General features: G+C 46.7%; 1 protein-coding gene across 13 annotated transcripts in view; it reads left to right on the plus strand.

The window, feature by feature from the left end:
* SEC22C (SEC22 homolog C, vesicle trafficking protein) overlaps window positions 1-13,595 on the plus strand; it is a 31,569-nt gene extending 17,974 nt beyond the window's left edge. For 12 of the 13 annotated variants that reach the window (XM_064496672.1, XM_064496678.1, XM_064496673.1 and 9 more), the window contains 5 exons: window positions 1,540-1,719; window positions 3,856-3,974; window positions 5,135-5,200; window positions 6,894-7,090; window positions 7,819-11,760. In XM_064496672.1, the coding sequence (XP_064352742.1) occupies window positions 1,540-1,719; window positions 3,856-3,974; window positions 5,135-5,200; window positions 6,894-7,090; window positions 7,819-7,825 (569 nt within the window). In that variant the 3' untranslated portion in view covers window positions 7,826-11,760. Of the gene's footprint in view, window positions 1-1,539; window positions 1,720-3,855; window positions 3,975-5,134; window positions 5,201-6,893; window positions 7,091-7,818; window positions 11,761-12,158 lie in introns of those variants that run through there. The other variant, XR_010384899.1, reaches the window with a different exon arrangement.
* The last annotated feature ends 3,969 nt before the right edge of the window (window positions 13,596-17,564 follow it).

Below are 17,564 nucleotides of genomic sequence, written 5' to 3' on the forward strand. Positions count from 1 at the left end.
CGGAGGTGAGCAGTTGTGACAGAGACCATCTGGGGCCTAGAAGCCTAAAACATTGACTCTCTGGCACTTGGAGAACAGTTTACCAACCTGAACCTCTGCTCTCAAGCAGTGTTGCTCAGGGGTGGTACGGAGACTCATTCTCCCAGCGTGAGGGACGTACAGAAAGCGAGAATAAGTGCTTAGAAATTCTTACAGTAGTTTGACACTCTGGGGATTTTTTTTTTGTTATATTTTACCAAAATATCCACCTGCAACCATTTGGAAATAAGAAAAAAACTGGTCCTGTGCTCAGAACTTTGAGAAGCACTGCTCTGGAAGAGGATACTCCTTTTCTGGGCCCTGCCAGAGAGGCTGAGGGCTTTGGAACCCAGTGTGACAATTACAGCATTTGCATTGTTCCTCTCAGGTGTGATTCCAGTCATTTTGAGCTCTTGGAGAGCAGGAGCAGAGGTGGGAATTGGGGGCCACTCTCTGGTCTTGGAGTAAATTGCCATGGTCCCTGGGATGCTCTTGAACGAGGGGCTGGTAGCGTTTGGTATTAAGGATCAGGTGCAGGGCCTGCCACTTATGCCTCCTGGGAGCTGCTGCTCACATCCCCTCATGCAGTCTATGGCTGGCCCATTAGGGATGGGGCCAGCACCCTCTTTGATGTCACTTGAAGGTACTGGGAACCCCCTGGTACGTCTCTCCCCACCCCTCCAGTACACCTGTGACGTAGACCATGAGTTCTGCACTGGGTCTCCCTAGTCCAGAGCTGCTCTCAAGCCCCACTTCTCCCAAAGAGAGCAGGCTGTCCCCAGGCAGACGACAGCTGCAACATCCCCTGGCTGTCATTTGATTGGCAGCTGGTGGACCTGTGTTTTTCTCTCCCCTCATCTCTGCATGTGCCTTCCTTCCAAAGTGGTGGGCGTGGTATGACAGGAACCCCTTCCCAGCATCACATTTACTTGTTATTCAGTGAGAGTAGAATATAAGTAAAAGTATGTGGATGCTAGAATTATAAATGATTTTGCTTCACCAGTGTGTATGAAACTTCATTTAAAATATTTATTAAACTTGGTAATGGATTAATACTAATGTAAATAAAAGAGTTAAAACCAATGCCTTTCAAATGTATGATCCTGGTTTGTACAATTTACTCACATTCATTTGTAATTTCTTATCTCAGACACCTTTTCTTAAGATAATCAGGTTAAGAATAACTGTCTAGATTTCTCAAGCTTAGAAATATTCTGTGAATAGCCTCGGATTGTACTATGAGTCATGTCTGAGCTAGGACTCAAGCCCCTGTCCCTGACTGCCTTGGCACTGAGATTCTGACAGACAGACTGTCACATTTTAATTATTCTCCTCTGAAAGGTTGATGAGACTGGTCACGGTGTGCCCTAATCATTTGACCTCTGTGTAGAGCTCGGCATTCTGATTCAGGATCTGGCTGACTTACTAGCTTGCCTAGAAACGTAAACCTCACTGTTCACGTACTGTCTTATACCATTACTGTGATGAAAACACTCAGCTTGGGCTGCTTTCTTTTTGCAGACGGCATCATTCAGAAAGTGAAGTGGCATTTTAACTATGTAAGTTCCACCCAGATGGAGAGCAGCTTAGAGAGAATTCAGGAGGAACTCAAGTTCCAGCCCCCGGTGGTTCTCTCTCTGGAGGACACAGATGTGGCTAACGGGGTGGTGAACGGTCACCCACGGGTGACCTTGGAGCCTGGTAAGTGGCCTGCTGCTCTTTTATGTTGATGAAGATGAGGTAATAGTGTGTGTTTCACGTGCACATTGATTGTTTTACTAGGAGGGGCTTGGGGCCCGGGGGGCAGCGTATAAAATATGTGGGGGAAAACATGGACTGATCTTGTTTCCAGGTGGTAATAAAAAGCTTGACTGTTGTGACAGTGAGTTGATCTGAGGAGAGGCAGCCCTTCTGATGAGATGCAAGACAAGAATGACTTGGCAGGGTGTTTTTCTTAACCAGGGTGAAATCTGCATGTTTAAATGTTATAAAGGAGATTTTCATTCTCTTTTGCTGGAAGTCCCTTTACTGAACTGTACAGATTTGTACATATTCCTCCTTTCCCCTTTGACAGTAAGTCCTTATCTCATCACTTAGGAAACATTGCATATCTCCAGGGAGAAACCCCTGCCCTTCTTGAAGGAGGAGCGGGGCTCTAGGGATGCGAGTGGGCAGGGGCCAGAGCCAGGGCTTCTAGAGCTCTCATTGCCTGGTTCTCTGTGCGACCTGGGGACATCCCTCTATGCATTTCCGAGTCCTCTGAGGAATGCGGTGTTAATGAACATGCTCACAGTTACTTAATCTGGTGGTAACACCGGTCGCTCCTCAATGCCTGGCACGTAACAAAGCATGCTTTTTTGCATTCCTTGTTTATAATTACACACAGTTAAACCAATGTCTGATTAAGGTGGATATTTACATTCTAAGAATTCTGTAATGGTGTTAAGAGCTGCATCCTTCTCTGAAAGACAGAGCTGTCTACACTATAACAGTCTAATAATTACTTTGTTTTAACAGTTTTATACTAAACTCCCTACTTGAATTTTAAAAGTGATGTATTAAAAATGTTGACATTTTTGGCTTAACTTTGTGTTTTGACTTGACTTATTTCAACTAGTAAATTCCTGGACTGGTTTTTATGCCATTCAGTCAGTTGTTATGATTTACATTGGGATTGAACTTAACTTTTGTGGAAGACTGGGTAATTGAGCCCCAAGTTTCTCCTTTGCCATATCTGAAGACAGGGTAACTTTGTGATTTCTGTTTTGTTTTTTAACTACATATCAAATCCAGAAAGTGTCACCTTGCCTGTCTTTCTAGGACGTTTTACTGTGGTTTGACTCCCCCTATTCTCCTGAGGCTAGAATCTTTACAGGTAGCGTGTTCTGTTCTAACAGGAACTTTGAATTGCTCAGTGGAAACTCTAACACACTAACAGTAGGCATCAGTTGGGTTGTGGCTAGACATTTGTGTGTGTGTATGCGTATGTGGGAAATGTAAGGACCAGAAAGGATGACTTAGACAGAGCAAAGCAAGAGAATAGGGGGGATACCATTTAATTGAGTGAACCAGAATCAAGTTCAGAGTTATCTTTAAAGAGAGGATGATCATTTGTTCTAATTAAGAGTTCCAGAAACAGCTTATAGCTGAAATAATCAATATTTCCCTCCTCTTCCCAATTATTTTGGAACTTAGAAGATTGCATTTGCTGTCAATTGCTCTAGAAGCAATGTGACACCGACTATTGTCCTTGTCAGAAAAAGAGTGGAACATTTTACAAGCTGAGGGTTGAGGTGTGTAATAGAAATGTTTCAGAATTTGACAACCAATTTACAACTAAAGCCCTAAATTGCTTTAAATCAGGATTTCTTGACCTAAGCCCTGTTGACATTTTGTACTGGGTACTTCTTTGTTGTGGGGGCTGTCTTGTGCATTGCAGGATGTTTAGAAGCATTCGTGGCCCAGTGGGGACAACCCAGAATGTCTCTAGACGTTACCAAATGTCCACTGAGGGGCCACATCGTCTCAGGCTGAGAACCACTGCTTTAAATAGGAAGGAAATGAAGCACTTGAAAGACCTGTGCTTGCTCAGAGAAGGGCCTCTTTCTGGAAGAAAGTCACCTCGGATCCCCAAATCCATTCTGTCCTTCATTTCTTGCCTCTTCCTTCCTCTAACTACAGCTGCTTTTAAAATTAGTATGTTTGTAATTGCGTGTTTAACATAATAAGCCTATCGTTAGTGGAGGGCTAGTTAATGTCTTTGTTTATTTTTCTTTCATATAGAAATTATTTTCACTAGACACGTCTTTTTTTTTTTTTTTTTTTTTTCATTTGAAGCTCCTAATTTCCGAATGGAACCAGTGACGGCCCTGGGTGTCCTCTCCCTTATCCTCAACATCATGTGTGCTGCTCTGAACCTCATTCGTGGAATTCACCTCGCAGAACATTCTTTACAGGTAACCTCTTCTAGACAGTTTAAGCTGAAAGACACACAATGGAAGAAATAAATATATATTCTTTGTAAGGTTACTATGCACTAAATTTTAAAAATTCAAGTAAAATTTTTATTTCTAATCTTAGTCTTTATAGTAAGTTGAACAAATAAGAAACTTGCTTTTTTGTGTCTACTTTCCTAAGAAGCCGAAGGGGTCTGCTGGGATATTGGTGAGAAATGGACAACTTGCTACGAGGACATTAGGCCACCCTGTGGTCTCAGAGACCCCAGGAGTCCCTCCAGGGGCTGGATTGTTCATCCAGGGTGAGAGTTGGACTCTCAGACTTTAAGATTCAGGCTCTTTTTCCTCCAGGAAGACTTATCTCATACTCTGATTTATGTCATGCAAATACCAGCCTTCCAGTGTGTTGGTCTAAAGAACTTTATCAGTACGAAGTTGATTTGCCAACCTGCTCATCTCAAAGCAACTTCCTGTATCAGTGCTTTTTAAATAGTATTTTTAAATTTTGAAGTATTTCAAACACTTAAAGAAAAGTATAGAACCATTATGAACATGAACAGATAGATGTTACTTTTAAAAATGGAGTCATAATGCTCACACCCCTGCGAGCACTGATTAAAGTCTGAAGTGCAGCTGAGGTTGGGGCTTACGGAGAGCGAGCTGGCTGGAGATTGGCAGCAGGCTTGTGCTGTGAGTGGTGACTGCCTGTTTCCACAGCCCGTCTTAGGCCAGTGTGTGGTGTGGGTCCCACCCCTATTATTTGTGATTACCCATAAGCACATACTTACCAAGCACTGGAACAAGTGCTTGGTTAAGGCATAGTCCCCACTTCGGGGCTCAAAGCAGAATGTGGTGACATCACTAAGGAGGTGGCAGTACCTGGGGGTGGGAGGAATTAGAGAAAGCTTAGCACTGACAGATGAGTAGTATTTTGAGAGGTGGCAGGGTCGTGGGACAGGAGGGCGCCCTGTGTGACCAGGCCTTTCAGAAGGATTTCATGTCACCCTCTGTTCTGGTATGTGAACGAGGACCTGTTTTCACTGAGCTCAGGATTTTGTACCGTCAACCATCCAGACCCAATGAAGAGTAAAGTGTTTCATGTCATAGTGTTTCCTTTCTTCTAAACACTCCTTTTCTTGTGTTCCTCTTATTTCTTTTAGGTTGCACATGAAGAAATTGGAAATATTCTGGCTTTTCTTATTCCTTTTGTAGCCTGCATTTTCCAGGTGGGTGAAACATTGATGTTTTAGTGAGTGGGTTAAACCCATGGCCTTATTTTGTTCTCCAATGGAACCATCAACAAGTTTCTTGATCCTGCTTTTGGTCCACCAACGCCTTGGTTCAGATCATGACCAGTAACAGCCCTTAGTGGGTCCATTTCTGTCTGAAGCTGTCATTTTACAGAGAAAAGACCCTTGGACTCAGAAAGGGAAAGCCACCTGCCCTAGGCCACAGGGGCCTTGACAGTGCAGGACAGAAACCAGGAATTTGGACTTGACTCCCAAGAAGCGAGCAAGGAGAATGTGGTGGGGATTAGGTTGGGCCTGACCAGTGTGAGGCAGGGTCTCGCCTCGTGATTACTATCAAGGGAGTCCAAATACAGAAATATCCCTCTGCAGAAGTGACACTTATGTATGCGTGTTTTTTTCCAAACACAGCACTGGGTAAAAGATTTGTAGTTTTTAATAGTCATACTGTCTGAGTCAAATCTGTGCTTAGGAAATGAAACAAAAATTATAACACTAACTAAAGCACTTTGATTTTTAGTTAGTTATTTTCAAATAAGCTGTACATCTAAAGAGTAAGATAAAAAGGAGATATGACTCCCCTATAGGCAGAGTTAATTCTAGTAAAAACCTGACTCTCTTTCCTCATCCTCCACATGGGCTAGGATTTTGGTACCTTTGCTGCATGTTTAAGCTGCTTCTTCATCCTTTTTTTTTTTAATTAAAATTTCTGTTCTCAGGACACTTCCTTTCTCTTCCACATATGTCCCTAGATGGCTTGTTTTTAAGAATTACCTGATTGTGCAGAAAGAAGTTTTCAACCCGAGATTGAAAAATGCACTCATTTTTTAGAAAACAAGTCTCCAAAACCTTGGGTGTTGCCAAGAGGAGTTTCCTGGAGCTTGCATTTGAGGGCTGCAGGGATTTTGCAGTACCACCTTCCTTCCCTCAACTGCAGCCTCACTTGGATAGCTCTTTCAGCAGGAAACTCTCTCCCCACCACTGTAGCTTGAGCTTTTGTCAAATTGCTCTGTGTTTTGAGGGGGTGGATTTTTTTTTTTTTAAATATGGAACCAAAAACCATTTCCACCTTTTGCAGAACAAGAATGGCCTCTTCCTGTGTGGTAGCCCCACATGAAATATCAGTCCCTCTGCCCACTGTGAGACTCTTCCCTGACTCACAGGTGTTTTTGAAGGTGTACTGAGAAGGCTGTCTAGGGAACAGTGGTCCCCGGTGTAGTTGTAACTCAGGAAGAACTAAGAGGAAAAGCACGGCTTCTCTCACTGGCTTTCCCACCTATTATGACTGCCCTGAAGGGAAGACTTGTTTGGAGGCCAGGCACTCTTGTGAGGGTGTCCCAGCCTGGCTGTCTGCCCTCACCTGCACCTCTTCTTTCTCTGCAGCCTAGCCTGGGCGTTTGTCTGTGTTTCTTAAATTCCTTCAAGAGTGCTGTGTTCTAGCTCCTCCTGTGACATCTATTTCACTTCTCTTGTCTCTTCCAAATCCCCACTTTCATCCAGTGATTAGCAGCAGCTGATCCAGTGAGTCCAGGCTTCACTGTAGTGAACTGAGTTTCATAACTAACGTGTGTGAGAGGACACTGCAGGGCGGGTGCAGTAAGTGAGCCTTGCGCCTGACCTTGTGGCCACTTGCTTATCTCTGATTGGACTTCCTCTTCTGGTGTCATTTCAGTGTTACTTGTACCTGTTCTACAGTCCCGCCAGGACTACGAAGGTGGTGCTGATGCTGCTCTTTATTTGCCTGGGCAACGTGTACCTGCATGGGCTGAGGAACCTCTGGCAAATCCTTTTCCACATAGGAGTGGCTTTTCTGTCTTCATATCAGATACTGACGAGGCAGCTTCAGGAGAAGCAGGCTGACTGTGGAGTGTGAGGATGATGTTACGGGAAGAAGGGGTCCTTAGACTTTCTTACCAGGGTGATCTGTGTTTTGCTTTTTTGCTTCTCAACTTCACCTCAAGTTTCCATCCTTGAAGCTTCTTTCGACCAAAGGGTACTGATCCCAAGAACTGGGGATGTTAAAACAGGTGCGGTTGAAGGCATCAGCTGAAGGCATGAACCCAGTTCCGGTTTTGTGCTGAGCATTACTGCAGAATCTCCAGTTCAGCACCTTTACTTCAGACAGCGAAATCTGGGGGCTCATCCACAAAGAGCATTGTTGGAAGATCAAAATGGAATTATTTTGGTCTTTTAAATTGAGTGATGCAATAAACAACTAGATTAAATAGCACTAGCTTTAGTAATTGGCAGTTGTCTCTGAGGAACCATTTAAAAATCTGTATCAGCTTTTCAGTCTAAATGTGACTTGGTTAGTTTTTTTAGAGGGTTAGTACAGGGTGAATTAAAAACTTTAAAAAGTGGTTTATAACTATAAGCTAGATAAATTTTGTTTACATTTTTTGATAACTTAGGTCTGATATGATACCTTAAGAATATTTAAATATATTTTGGATATAAATTGAATTTATCATCATCTAGGGTCAGGACACACTTAAGCTGCGAAAATGGCTAAGAAAGCTGAGTGTATTTAACTTACATATAACCTTTTATGGTGGTGGGACTGTGGGGGTACAGAAATGTTTTGTATTTATTTGCAGGGTATAGCTGAACATTTTAAAAATTAATTGAGTAACAAGTGCTACTGGATCATAAACTTATAAGCAAGAGCAAAAAGGAGAATTTCAGGATTCCTTGCTGCCAGCCACAGACTGGAATAGGTGAGTCATGCAGATCCACACAGACATTTCACATCACAGGTGGGACAGGCTGCTGTCATCAGCTTTGTACATGGTAGCCAAGTGCCTGTCAATTGAATGATGTTGTTTAGTACTTGACCCTGTGTGCTTGTTCTCGGAAGACCTCCCAAATCATTTACTCCTCTGCACCTTTCCCAGTCTTCTTAATTAGATTAAGGGCCTCATTTTTTTTTATGAGTAAGAGTGAATTGTGTGTTAGCTTTTTTTCAAAGCTGTATAAAGATGTAATTAACCCTGTGCTCTGAAAAGTTACTTTGCTTTTTCTCATTGTCAATGTTGACTGATAATAGTTTTCCAAAATCTAGATCTTAATGTGATCCCTTTGGTCTCTGGAAATTTCAACCTGGGTTGTCCAGTACCATTCAGGAGGCCACTTGGGGAGTTTGTCTTTTGGATTGTTCTTGGTAGAAGTCTGGAATCTGAATAGCTCCACCACAGTTGCATGGAGTACTTTGGGTTGAGTTATATGGTCTTGATAAATAAAAAAATCCTATTTTGGCAGTTGTTAAAAGTCAAAAACCATTGCGAGAGTTAGTGAGTCAATTGGGAAAGTAAGGATGCCATTTTAGGGAATTCAGTTGTGCTTGGTCATTGCTAGTGGTGTATTGTTCTTAAGCCACCTTGGTGTCACTTTAAAAAAAAACGCAAGTTCATGTGACTAGGAACTGTGTTGGGAAAATGTTGCCATGGTAATTTTATTTTCTTACAATAGAATGTCCTATTTTTAATCAGACAATATGTGAAAGCTATATTGGCAAATCCTCAGATGTAAACTTCAGAGTTGCCTCTCCACTGATTTTGCGTCTGCTTAATTTTCTGTGTAGCCAGCAGGTGAATTTTCAGGCTTTCTGGGACGTAATTTTGAAGAGATGGTGAAATAGAATGGGAAGCTAAGGAGGGGAGACAAATCTTTTTATATTAGAAGCACACACACAAATCTTTAAAAGGTGGTTAGAACAGCTTACAAATGTATTGTTTTCTTTTCGAGCCCATGTGCTTTTGGTGTTGCCTGGTAGCCCTGTACCCCAGATGCTCTGGGGTCTGAACCTGTGATCCACATTCAGCAAGGAGTGAAGAACAATCCTTGCAGAGGAGCCCCTCCTGCCCTAATGGAGAGGTTATCCACACATGGCTGAATGTGGTCTTAATCAATTGACATCTACACGGGGCTTGAGATTTACTTTTGCAAACAAAAGGGAAAAAAAGATGCACTCAACAAAATAATGAGCACATAAACATTATCTAACTGAAATCCAGCTAAGAGACATCTCAGCTCACTGGAGGAAGAGGCTAATGATAGGAAAGGCATTCTGGAGATTTGATCCAAGGGAAATCTCAGGATCAGGGTTGACTTGGTTCACGCCTGGAGTTTTGTAGGCACCAGTGTCATCTTTGACCCCACATTACAGAAGTTACCCTCACTGCACCGTGGACCTTTGTTTTAGCTGTTCTAGCACGTTTGTTTTCTCAGTGGTTAAATGCTCCCCACCCAACCGACCTCACAGGGCTAGATCTGGAAATAGATGAAACAGTGTTGGAAAAACCTTAACAGTGCCTTCTGGTATCACATGCCACAAGATCTTGAGCATCAGAGTGTGTAATGTCCCATCTGCTGTGTCCGGGCAGTAATGTGGCTCTCGGGCCTGGTTTCCCAACCAAAGGGCTAAATCCCAAAGGGTTCTCCTTCCACAAGAATGCTAGGAGGGAACAGCTAGACTCTGCTTTTCCTTCCTCAGCTAGCCATACTGTGCCAGGTGCCATGCTTGGGTTTCTTTTCCTGGGTCAGGACAGTTGCGGGCATATTTGGGGTGAGACTTCTCTTTACTAGAGGCCCCACTGCCTGCAGCAGGAGGAAGGAGGACAAGGGCTCCTGGTTTTGCTTCTCCAGCTTGCATCCCTTTGATCTGTGAATCAAGGCCCAGCATTTTAAAGTTCTTCAAGGGGTAGGGGAAAGGGTGTTGGAAGGAGAGCTGAAGCTGGAACATTTAACATCATTTCTGTCAACCTCACCTTGAACTCCCTGTTATTTCACTAGGTGCCCCTATTCAGGTCTCCCCTGCCTCTTTCCACCCCCCCCCCCCCCCCGCTACTCTGGTCCTGGAAACGGAGGCTGAAATTGGAGTCTCTGGAGAGACAGAAAGCCACCTTTAATTGTCACTGATAGGGTGGGTCCAGAAGCTTCTGAGAGGGAGCGGATACTGAGGCCCAGCCCTCTCCCTCATGTACCCCTAGGAGCTCCAGCACACAGCTAGGCTGGCTCTTTGGGGTGCAGGAGGCAGGGGAGAGGCGGGGAGTTGAGCTGGGGGCTGGCTGTCTGCTGAAAGACAGCAGTTGCTCCTTGACATGTGGGGGCTGCTGTTTGCTATTCCTGGAAGGAGTCGACCGCTTGTAACATGCAGGACAGGCAGCCCTCAGAGAACCCACCGCTCCCACAGGGCAGCGCAGGTGAGGATCGGCTGACAGGCCAGCAGGGGAAGTTTACGGCCACCAGATGTGGCGCAGACCCCTGTTCCGACGTTGCTCACATTCCAAGTATACGTATACTTCTGCCCAGGTACAGGGAAGCCCTATGCCTGCACCATGAGCGTTAATAATTGGGGGAAAAGAGAGTAGATGGCCCTTGAGAGATGAGGTGGGGAAGGGGCCCCGGTCAGCTGGCGTGAGGCCTGGAGGTCGGCTCTTCCACGTGGTCTGACCCCACAGTGGGCAAGTCGCCGCCTGTCGGCCCCAGCACCCTTCTCTGGGAGGTGGTGGTCATGTCAGCCGGCTTCCCTGCCTGGCGAGCTGTCGGGAGTGTAAAAGCTGTAGTGGAGGGAGTGCCTGGTGCATCCACCTTTCATGTGCAGGAGAAGAAAGGCTTTGCGTTTGTTCACCCAGTATGTGCAGATTCTGCATGCTTTAGGTAGCACCGCACAGCACGTCTTCTGGCCTTTCCTGAAAGAGGGCCTTTATGGTACTGTGGTGTAAATGGTCTCATGCTTTCACTCCAGAAAGGTTGTGGCCTCTCTTCCTTCCCCTGGATCGGCCTCCTGCCTTCCAGGCACAGAGCCCTTGATACCAGTGGCATGGGGTCCTCCGGGATCCAGAGAGGCAGGTTTTCCTGGTTGGACCAAACCTTATGGCTTGTTTCTGACCCAGATGAGGAGAGCACTGATTCTCCCATCTTGGAGCAGTGGTGTCAAACTTCTGTTGCTGGGGAAACATCATTGGCAGAGAGCCTGTGGAAAAGGCCTGTCAGTAAATCTGGGAATGGCCGGATATGGAAACATCTGCCCGTGTGTACCAATGGCAGAGCTGGTGCCCACAAGCGTCTTTTATCTAAGGCAAAATTATCAAATCCATTCTGTTCCTCGACCCTGTTCTTGATACATATGACCGTCTTTAACCTTTCTATGGTGCTGGCATTGTTTCAGAAGCGTTATTTAATGAATTATTCATAGGATGTGACCCCTCCCCAGGATCCTATTTTGTTGAATGGACTTCTCTATTAAGGGCATAAAAGATTGAGGCTTATTTAGCCAGGGAAAAACCATTTCCTTCATGTATTCATTTTGAATGCTTGCTGTCCACATCATACAAGCTTCTTACTGATTTCATGCAATAACAAAGATCTATTTTGAGTAAACAATGAGTGTGTTTTAACAAACTTTCACACAGTAGTAAATCTTAAACTTGTGTTAATGTAGGTAAAGAATGTTGTATAGCCATTTATATACTATGTATATATAAGTCAAATGAGGTGGCTTCAGAATGGGAGGAGAATAAATCTAAGGTGCTTATTAACTTGCGTGTTTGTACTTATACGTGAAAAAATTCTGAGTTATGGGTCCATTTTCCTAGATGGGGTGATGTGGGCCTGGCACAATGGAGGCGGTTGTGTTGAGGGAAGTGAAATTCAGGTCCTCTTGTCCAGTGAAGTCTAGGCAGGTGCAAGGGCTCAAATAGTCTTCAGCATCAATCCCCAGACTCTGGAATGCAGTCGCGGTTCCAGGGAAGACCAAGATGGAATGTTGGAAAAGCCAAAATGGCAATTGCAGTGCTGCCCTGGGGGCTGGGAGGACTGCATTCCCTGCAGGCTCTGCTCCTGCCCGGCTGTGTGCCCCTGGGCAGGTTATTTTCCCTGCTCCAGCCTCAGCTTCCGTCTGTACCCTGAAGGTGATGTAAGTTTTCGTCTCTTTCAGAAAATGGCCACCAGGGGGCGCGTCGTCAGGTTCCCAGCCCAGGGACTGTGCTGTTTTGCCCGGTCGTTCCTAATAAAATTCCCAGAAAGGAAATAAATGCACCAACCTCTGCTGACCGTGCTCTAACCACACATGGGTAAAGGCACACTCCAAGCATCTCTCCACTGTCTGTCCTGAATGAAGATCTTTTGGAGGAGGGCAAAGGCTTCCAAAATAAATGTCTTAATTATTGAGTTCTGGGATTTGGGAGTTGGAAGAGCCTGTAGGTGCCATCTGATTCAAGTGGGGAAGCTAAGGCCTATCCTAGGCAGCCAGGGACAGTGTAGCCCAGAGCTCCGTCCCCTGGGCTGAGAACAAGGTGCCATCTACCACTTGGCAGCACCCACAAAGAATAAAAAGGGATCTTGGCCCTTGAAGAGCACCCTTTCTGTGGCAGGAGGGCTGGGTGCCAGTTCAGGCTGATGAATTGCCTTCCTTTTTCTCGGGCTCTACCCATGTGGGGCCTGTAGGGCCAGGTAGTAGAAGTGCCTGGCTCGGGTAGCACCAGCAGAGGAGTGAGGCTCAGAGAGGAAGGGGTCCCGCCTGAGTGCACTTGGCTCTGCTGAGTCAGCTCTAAGACATTGCTGGATCAGATGTGCAGAGTAAAAACTATGCAGTTCCTTGGAGAACATGAAGGAGAATGTCTGTGACCTGGGATGGAAAAGTGCTTCTTAAACAAAAACATCACAGGCACAATCCTTAAGGCAAAATGATTGATGAATTTGATGCCATACAAATAAGGATTTCATGGGCAAAGTTAAAAGAATGGAAGAAGACACTTACAACGTCTGAAACCAATAAGGGATGAATATACAAGCAATTCCTTAAACCATCAAGAAAGACAGCAACTTCAGTAGGAAAACAAGCAGACAGTTTGCAGAAGAGAAACCTCAGAAAGCTAATAAGCATATGAAGATGTTGAAAATCATTAGAAATACAGTGAAATACACATTAAAACAATAGTAAGGTATCACCTTACGCCTATTAGTTTGGCAAAACTTAGAAAGCTAAGTGGCACCAAGTACTGGAGACAGTGTTGGGGTAGAGGACTTCGTGCACAGTCCATCTGAAGAGCAGTGCTGCTGTTGTGGGCTGAACTGTGTCCTCCCCAGATTAATATGTTGAAGTCCTACCCTCTAGTACCTCAAAATGGGACTGTATTTGGAGATAGGGTCTTTAAAGAGGTGATTAAGGTAAAAAATGAAAAGGTCATATGGATGGGCCCAAATCCGATATGACTGGTGTCCTTTTGAGAAGAGATTAGGACACAGAGGGGAAAGTGGCCATCTGCAAGCCAAGAAGAGAGGACTGAGAAGAAACTATCCCTACTGACATCTTGATCTCCAATTTCTAGCCTCCAGAGATGTGAGAAAATAAATTTGTTCTTTCATCCACCCAGACTGTGGTGCTTTGTCATGGCGGCCCTAGCAAACACAGCTGCCTGCCCAGATTTAGTGTGCACACACCTTATGACGTGGAAACTTCACTCCTGCTTAGATATTCCCTGGAAATTCTTACGCAGATCCTTAAGGGGATATGTGTGAAGAGAAGTGTTTACTGAAGCATTAATTGTGTTGGCAGAAAGCAGTCTGTGTGTCTACCATGGACAGATAAAGTGTGCAGGCTCACTGTGGAGCAGCAGGCAGGAGGCAGAAGTACCAGATTTAGATGTCACGGAGCAGCATGGATGGGTCTTCTAAACGTAGAACTGAGTGAAAAATAGCATTTATACGATCAGAAACATATACGCACAAAATGATAAAGTATCTTGTAAGCACACATTCCAAAAGATACTTGTTAAATTAATTTGAATGGTTGCCTACAAGGGGACAGGAGCTTGGGGATTAGGTATGGAGATAATACGGAATTTAAAAAAAAAGGAAAAGAAAAAGAGGGCTGGCTAGAGCCAACAGCCAGTTCTGAGAGCCTTGGGAGAACCAGGGGGCCTGCATTGCCCCTGAAGATCTTTCCCTGCATGCCCAGCCCTGGCTGGACTTGAGGAGTCTGAGAGGGTCTGCCTCTGAGGGCCTCCAAAGCTGCACCTACTGCCAGAGAGTCCAATGGGTGACGGGGTTGGGGGACTGAAGTCAAGGCCAGGGGCTGTAATGGGCAGGGGCTTCTGGGACCCATGGTGTGGGGAGGGGAGAAAGCAGGAAGGGGCTGCAAGAGGGAATGCAGATGGGTGGGAGCTGGTTCTGGCCACTGGGGACTCTATCCTTCCCAGATTTAGGCCGTCTGACCAGTAGTTTCCTGGCGGAGATTCTTTCCCACGTGCAGCACTCAGCTGCAGGGCTCTCGGGGACAAAGAGTACACAGCTGCGGGCGGACAGAGGTGCACCCAAGGCCAGGTCTTCCACCCCAGAAATAGCTTTCTGGCCACAGAGCCAGTTGTGTGCATCTGGGGAAGTGAACTGGAGGGAGATGAGGCTGGGAGGCGTGAAGGCAACCAGGACCATTATTGCCCTGAGGGGTTGTTCCAGGCACATGTTCTGAAGCCCCAGGGGTGGGAGCCAGGGCCAGAATGAGGATGGACTTTCTCACAGAGCTGTCCAGCAGGGCTGGGGGAGGCAGCGAGCGTTCCATCATGAAGGTGTACAAGCAGAGATGAGATGTATCAGATGGGACCTTAGAGCATGCTGTCCCCATCTCAAAGACATCGTCTCATCCGGGAAGCTGGTGTCCGCGGGGACATCTGCCTATCTCCCAGAGTGCCTCCTGTGGTGTCCATCCCACGGGGTGCGCCAGACTCCAGTTGCAGGAAACAGCCTGTGCCAGCACCCATTTGAAGAGTAAATATTAGTCTTTTCAAGAGCTGCCTGTTCTCTGTCACTTGGCATAGAGGACACTGAGCTGGGGGTGGGGGGACCTCTTGGCCCCAAGCCCAGGAGTCTGTGGGCCCAGGTCACTGCTGCATTGTAGCCCCAGGGAACCACCCTCACCAAGTCCGGGCAGGCATCCTCTCCTGGTGACTTCGACAAGCAGTGGTCTCTGGAGCCCCTACCTAAGGGAGGTCTGGATGGCACAGAGGCCCCAAGCCCTAGGACGTGGTTCTCACATACTGTCCATGCTGCTCCTGCAGAGGCAGGGAACTGGATGTTTTGACCTGGACCTCAAAGTCTCTGGGCCCCAGTTCTGACGTATATGGTTTAAAATCCTCTGATTACCAGGAAAGGGGAATGACCTGTCCCTGCTCCACTGTCACCCCGTGGGGAGACATCCTCCAACCACCCCAACCAACAGAGCACCCCTTACCCTAGTCCACCTTCCTGCCTTCTTTCTTCTATAATCTTACTCATTTATTATCAATTTTTTCATTAGAGGATCAGCTCCGGGAGGGCAGGGCCTCTGCTGTGGTCACTGCTGCTTTGACATGTGCACCCAGTCAGTTCTCAGTAACTATCTGCTGAACGAATACAGTGACATTAATACTTTGAAATTGTTAAACTAAAATAATTCTCAGCCCCTAAACCCTGAAATTGGACTCTGAAGCCCCTCCACCATCACAACTGGGGAAGGGTGGGGACAGGTGAACCTGTTTTGGGGAGAAGGGAGGATAGAGGCAGAGGGAGGAAAGCACTGCTCCCCCCCCCCCCCCCCCCAGTGGAGGAGTGGTGGGAAGAGGAGGAGACGCATCTCTCGGACATGGGTCCAGGTCTCATCCTCTGGGATGAAATCTTGAACAGAAACTGAAAGCTGAAGATGGAAGGGGCAGGTATCCCACTCTGCGTTGAAAGACAGCCCCTCTAGGCAGCCTGTGGGCCTCAGATGTCCCTGCTGGGTAAAAATGGTGGAGCTACAGACTTGATGGCAAGAAGGTCGGAGTGTGCCCCTTCTGGCAAGCCTTCCTCAGCTCCCAGAGGCCTGGAAGTGTCCAGAAGTCCCTGTGTGCCCCATGGAGCATGGAGAATGTGGCTGAGTTGGGACTGGTGGGCCTGTATTGGCACCGCCATGGCCAGTGGTTTGGTGAGGGCAGCTCACCCCCAAGGCTAGATGGAGGCACGGCTGAGACTGGAGGAGCCAGAGTGAACCCAGGTGGAGCCCTGGCCAAGAGAACAGGCTACGAGCTCATGAGCTGCGAGCACGCAGCCACCAAGATCCTAAAAGAAGAGACTAGCCTAGCTCTGTGCCAGGTTCCTCCTCTCTGCCTCCAGGAGGCCACCTGTACTGGACAGTCTGCCTTGGATCCTCTGCACCTACATTTGCCAGCTCCTGCAGGAATGACAGGACCGTTCCCCATCTCAGATGTACCACACAGCTCTCACTTTCTACCCTAGTCCCTCTGGCGTCATGGTGTGTGATACCTGCTGGGACGCACTGACATGCAGGCCCATCACCCCTGGAAGTCTGAGGGCGTTGCCATGGGCATACCTCGAGCCCCAGGTGGTGGAGGCCAGTGGCTACTGCTCTCCTGTCCCTCAAGAGGACTATCCGGAGGTATGTTCTGCCCTCTCCTCGGTGAACATGAGTTCCTGTTGGCAGAGCAGCGACCAGCTCAGTAACTCACTTGGATTTTGGCTTTCTCTATTTCCCTGTGTCACACTTCTCTGTCCCTTCTTCCTGTTTCCTGGTGGCAGGCTCTGCTTTCTGGGGACTCAGGCCTCAAGGCCACTTGAACATCTGTGCTAAAATTGTCTATAGGAATTCGGCCTCCCTCTCCAGCCTCTTCATATGCCCCATGCTGTGGGGGCTAGAAGACTAAAGATTACCTTTCCCAGACCCCCTTGCTGCCGGAGATCTGGGTGCAACTGAGAGGGAAGTGCCGGTCAGAGTTGGGTGGTGGAAGGGAGATGGAGGCCACTCTTCCTGCAGTGCAGTGGCTGCTGAGTGGGATCTGGCAGACGTGAGCTTTTGCAGCCACAGGACATTGTGTTCTTTCCACTTCCTTGTCACCAGCTTAATGGCTGTTCATTAAGGACATTGGCAATAATTTCCTACAAGGTGGCAGCTAGGGTGGTGTGACCATGAAGCTAGGTGTGCCCTAGCTTCTGTTTCTCCAAACCTTTATAGGTTTAATTTCCTATGTTCAGTCTCTTTCTGCACAAAAGACCTAGAGTGTTTTCTGTTTCCTTCCCTAAATTATGATTGCACTATGACGACCAGACTCAGGTGGAGGAAATATGAAAGGTCCCATACTTACCCAAAGAGCTGTCCAAAAGGAGATTGAGAGTCAGTCTCTTGGCTGCCTACTCAACAGCTGTCCTCCCTTATCAGATGAATCCTTCTTCCTTATCAAAGCAACCTCCTTCTGGAAGCCTGGTTCTCTCTTGCAGCCAGGGCTTGGGTACGTGACCTAGTCCTGGCCAAGGAGCCTGAGGAAAGTGCACAGAAGGCGGGTTCTGGGATAGCTTATCTTCCTGACAAAAGGAG

Source organism: Camelus dromedarius, chromosome 17, assembly GCF_036321535.1.
Source record: "Camelus dromedarius isolate mCamDro1 chromosome 17, mCamDro1.pat, whole genome shotgun sequence".
In the NCBI taxonomy this organism is placed as follows: Eukaryota; Metazoa; Chordata; class Mammalia; order Artiodactyla; family Camelidae; genus Camelus; species Camelus dromedarius.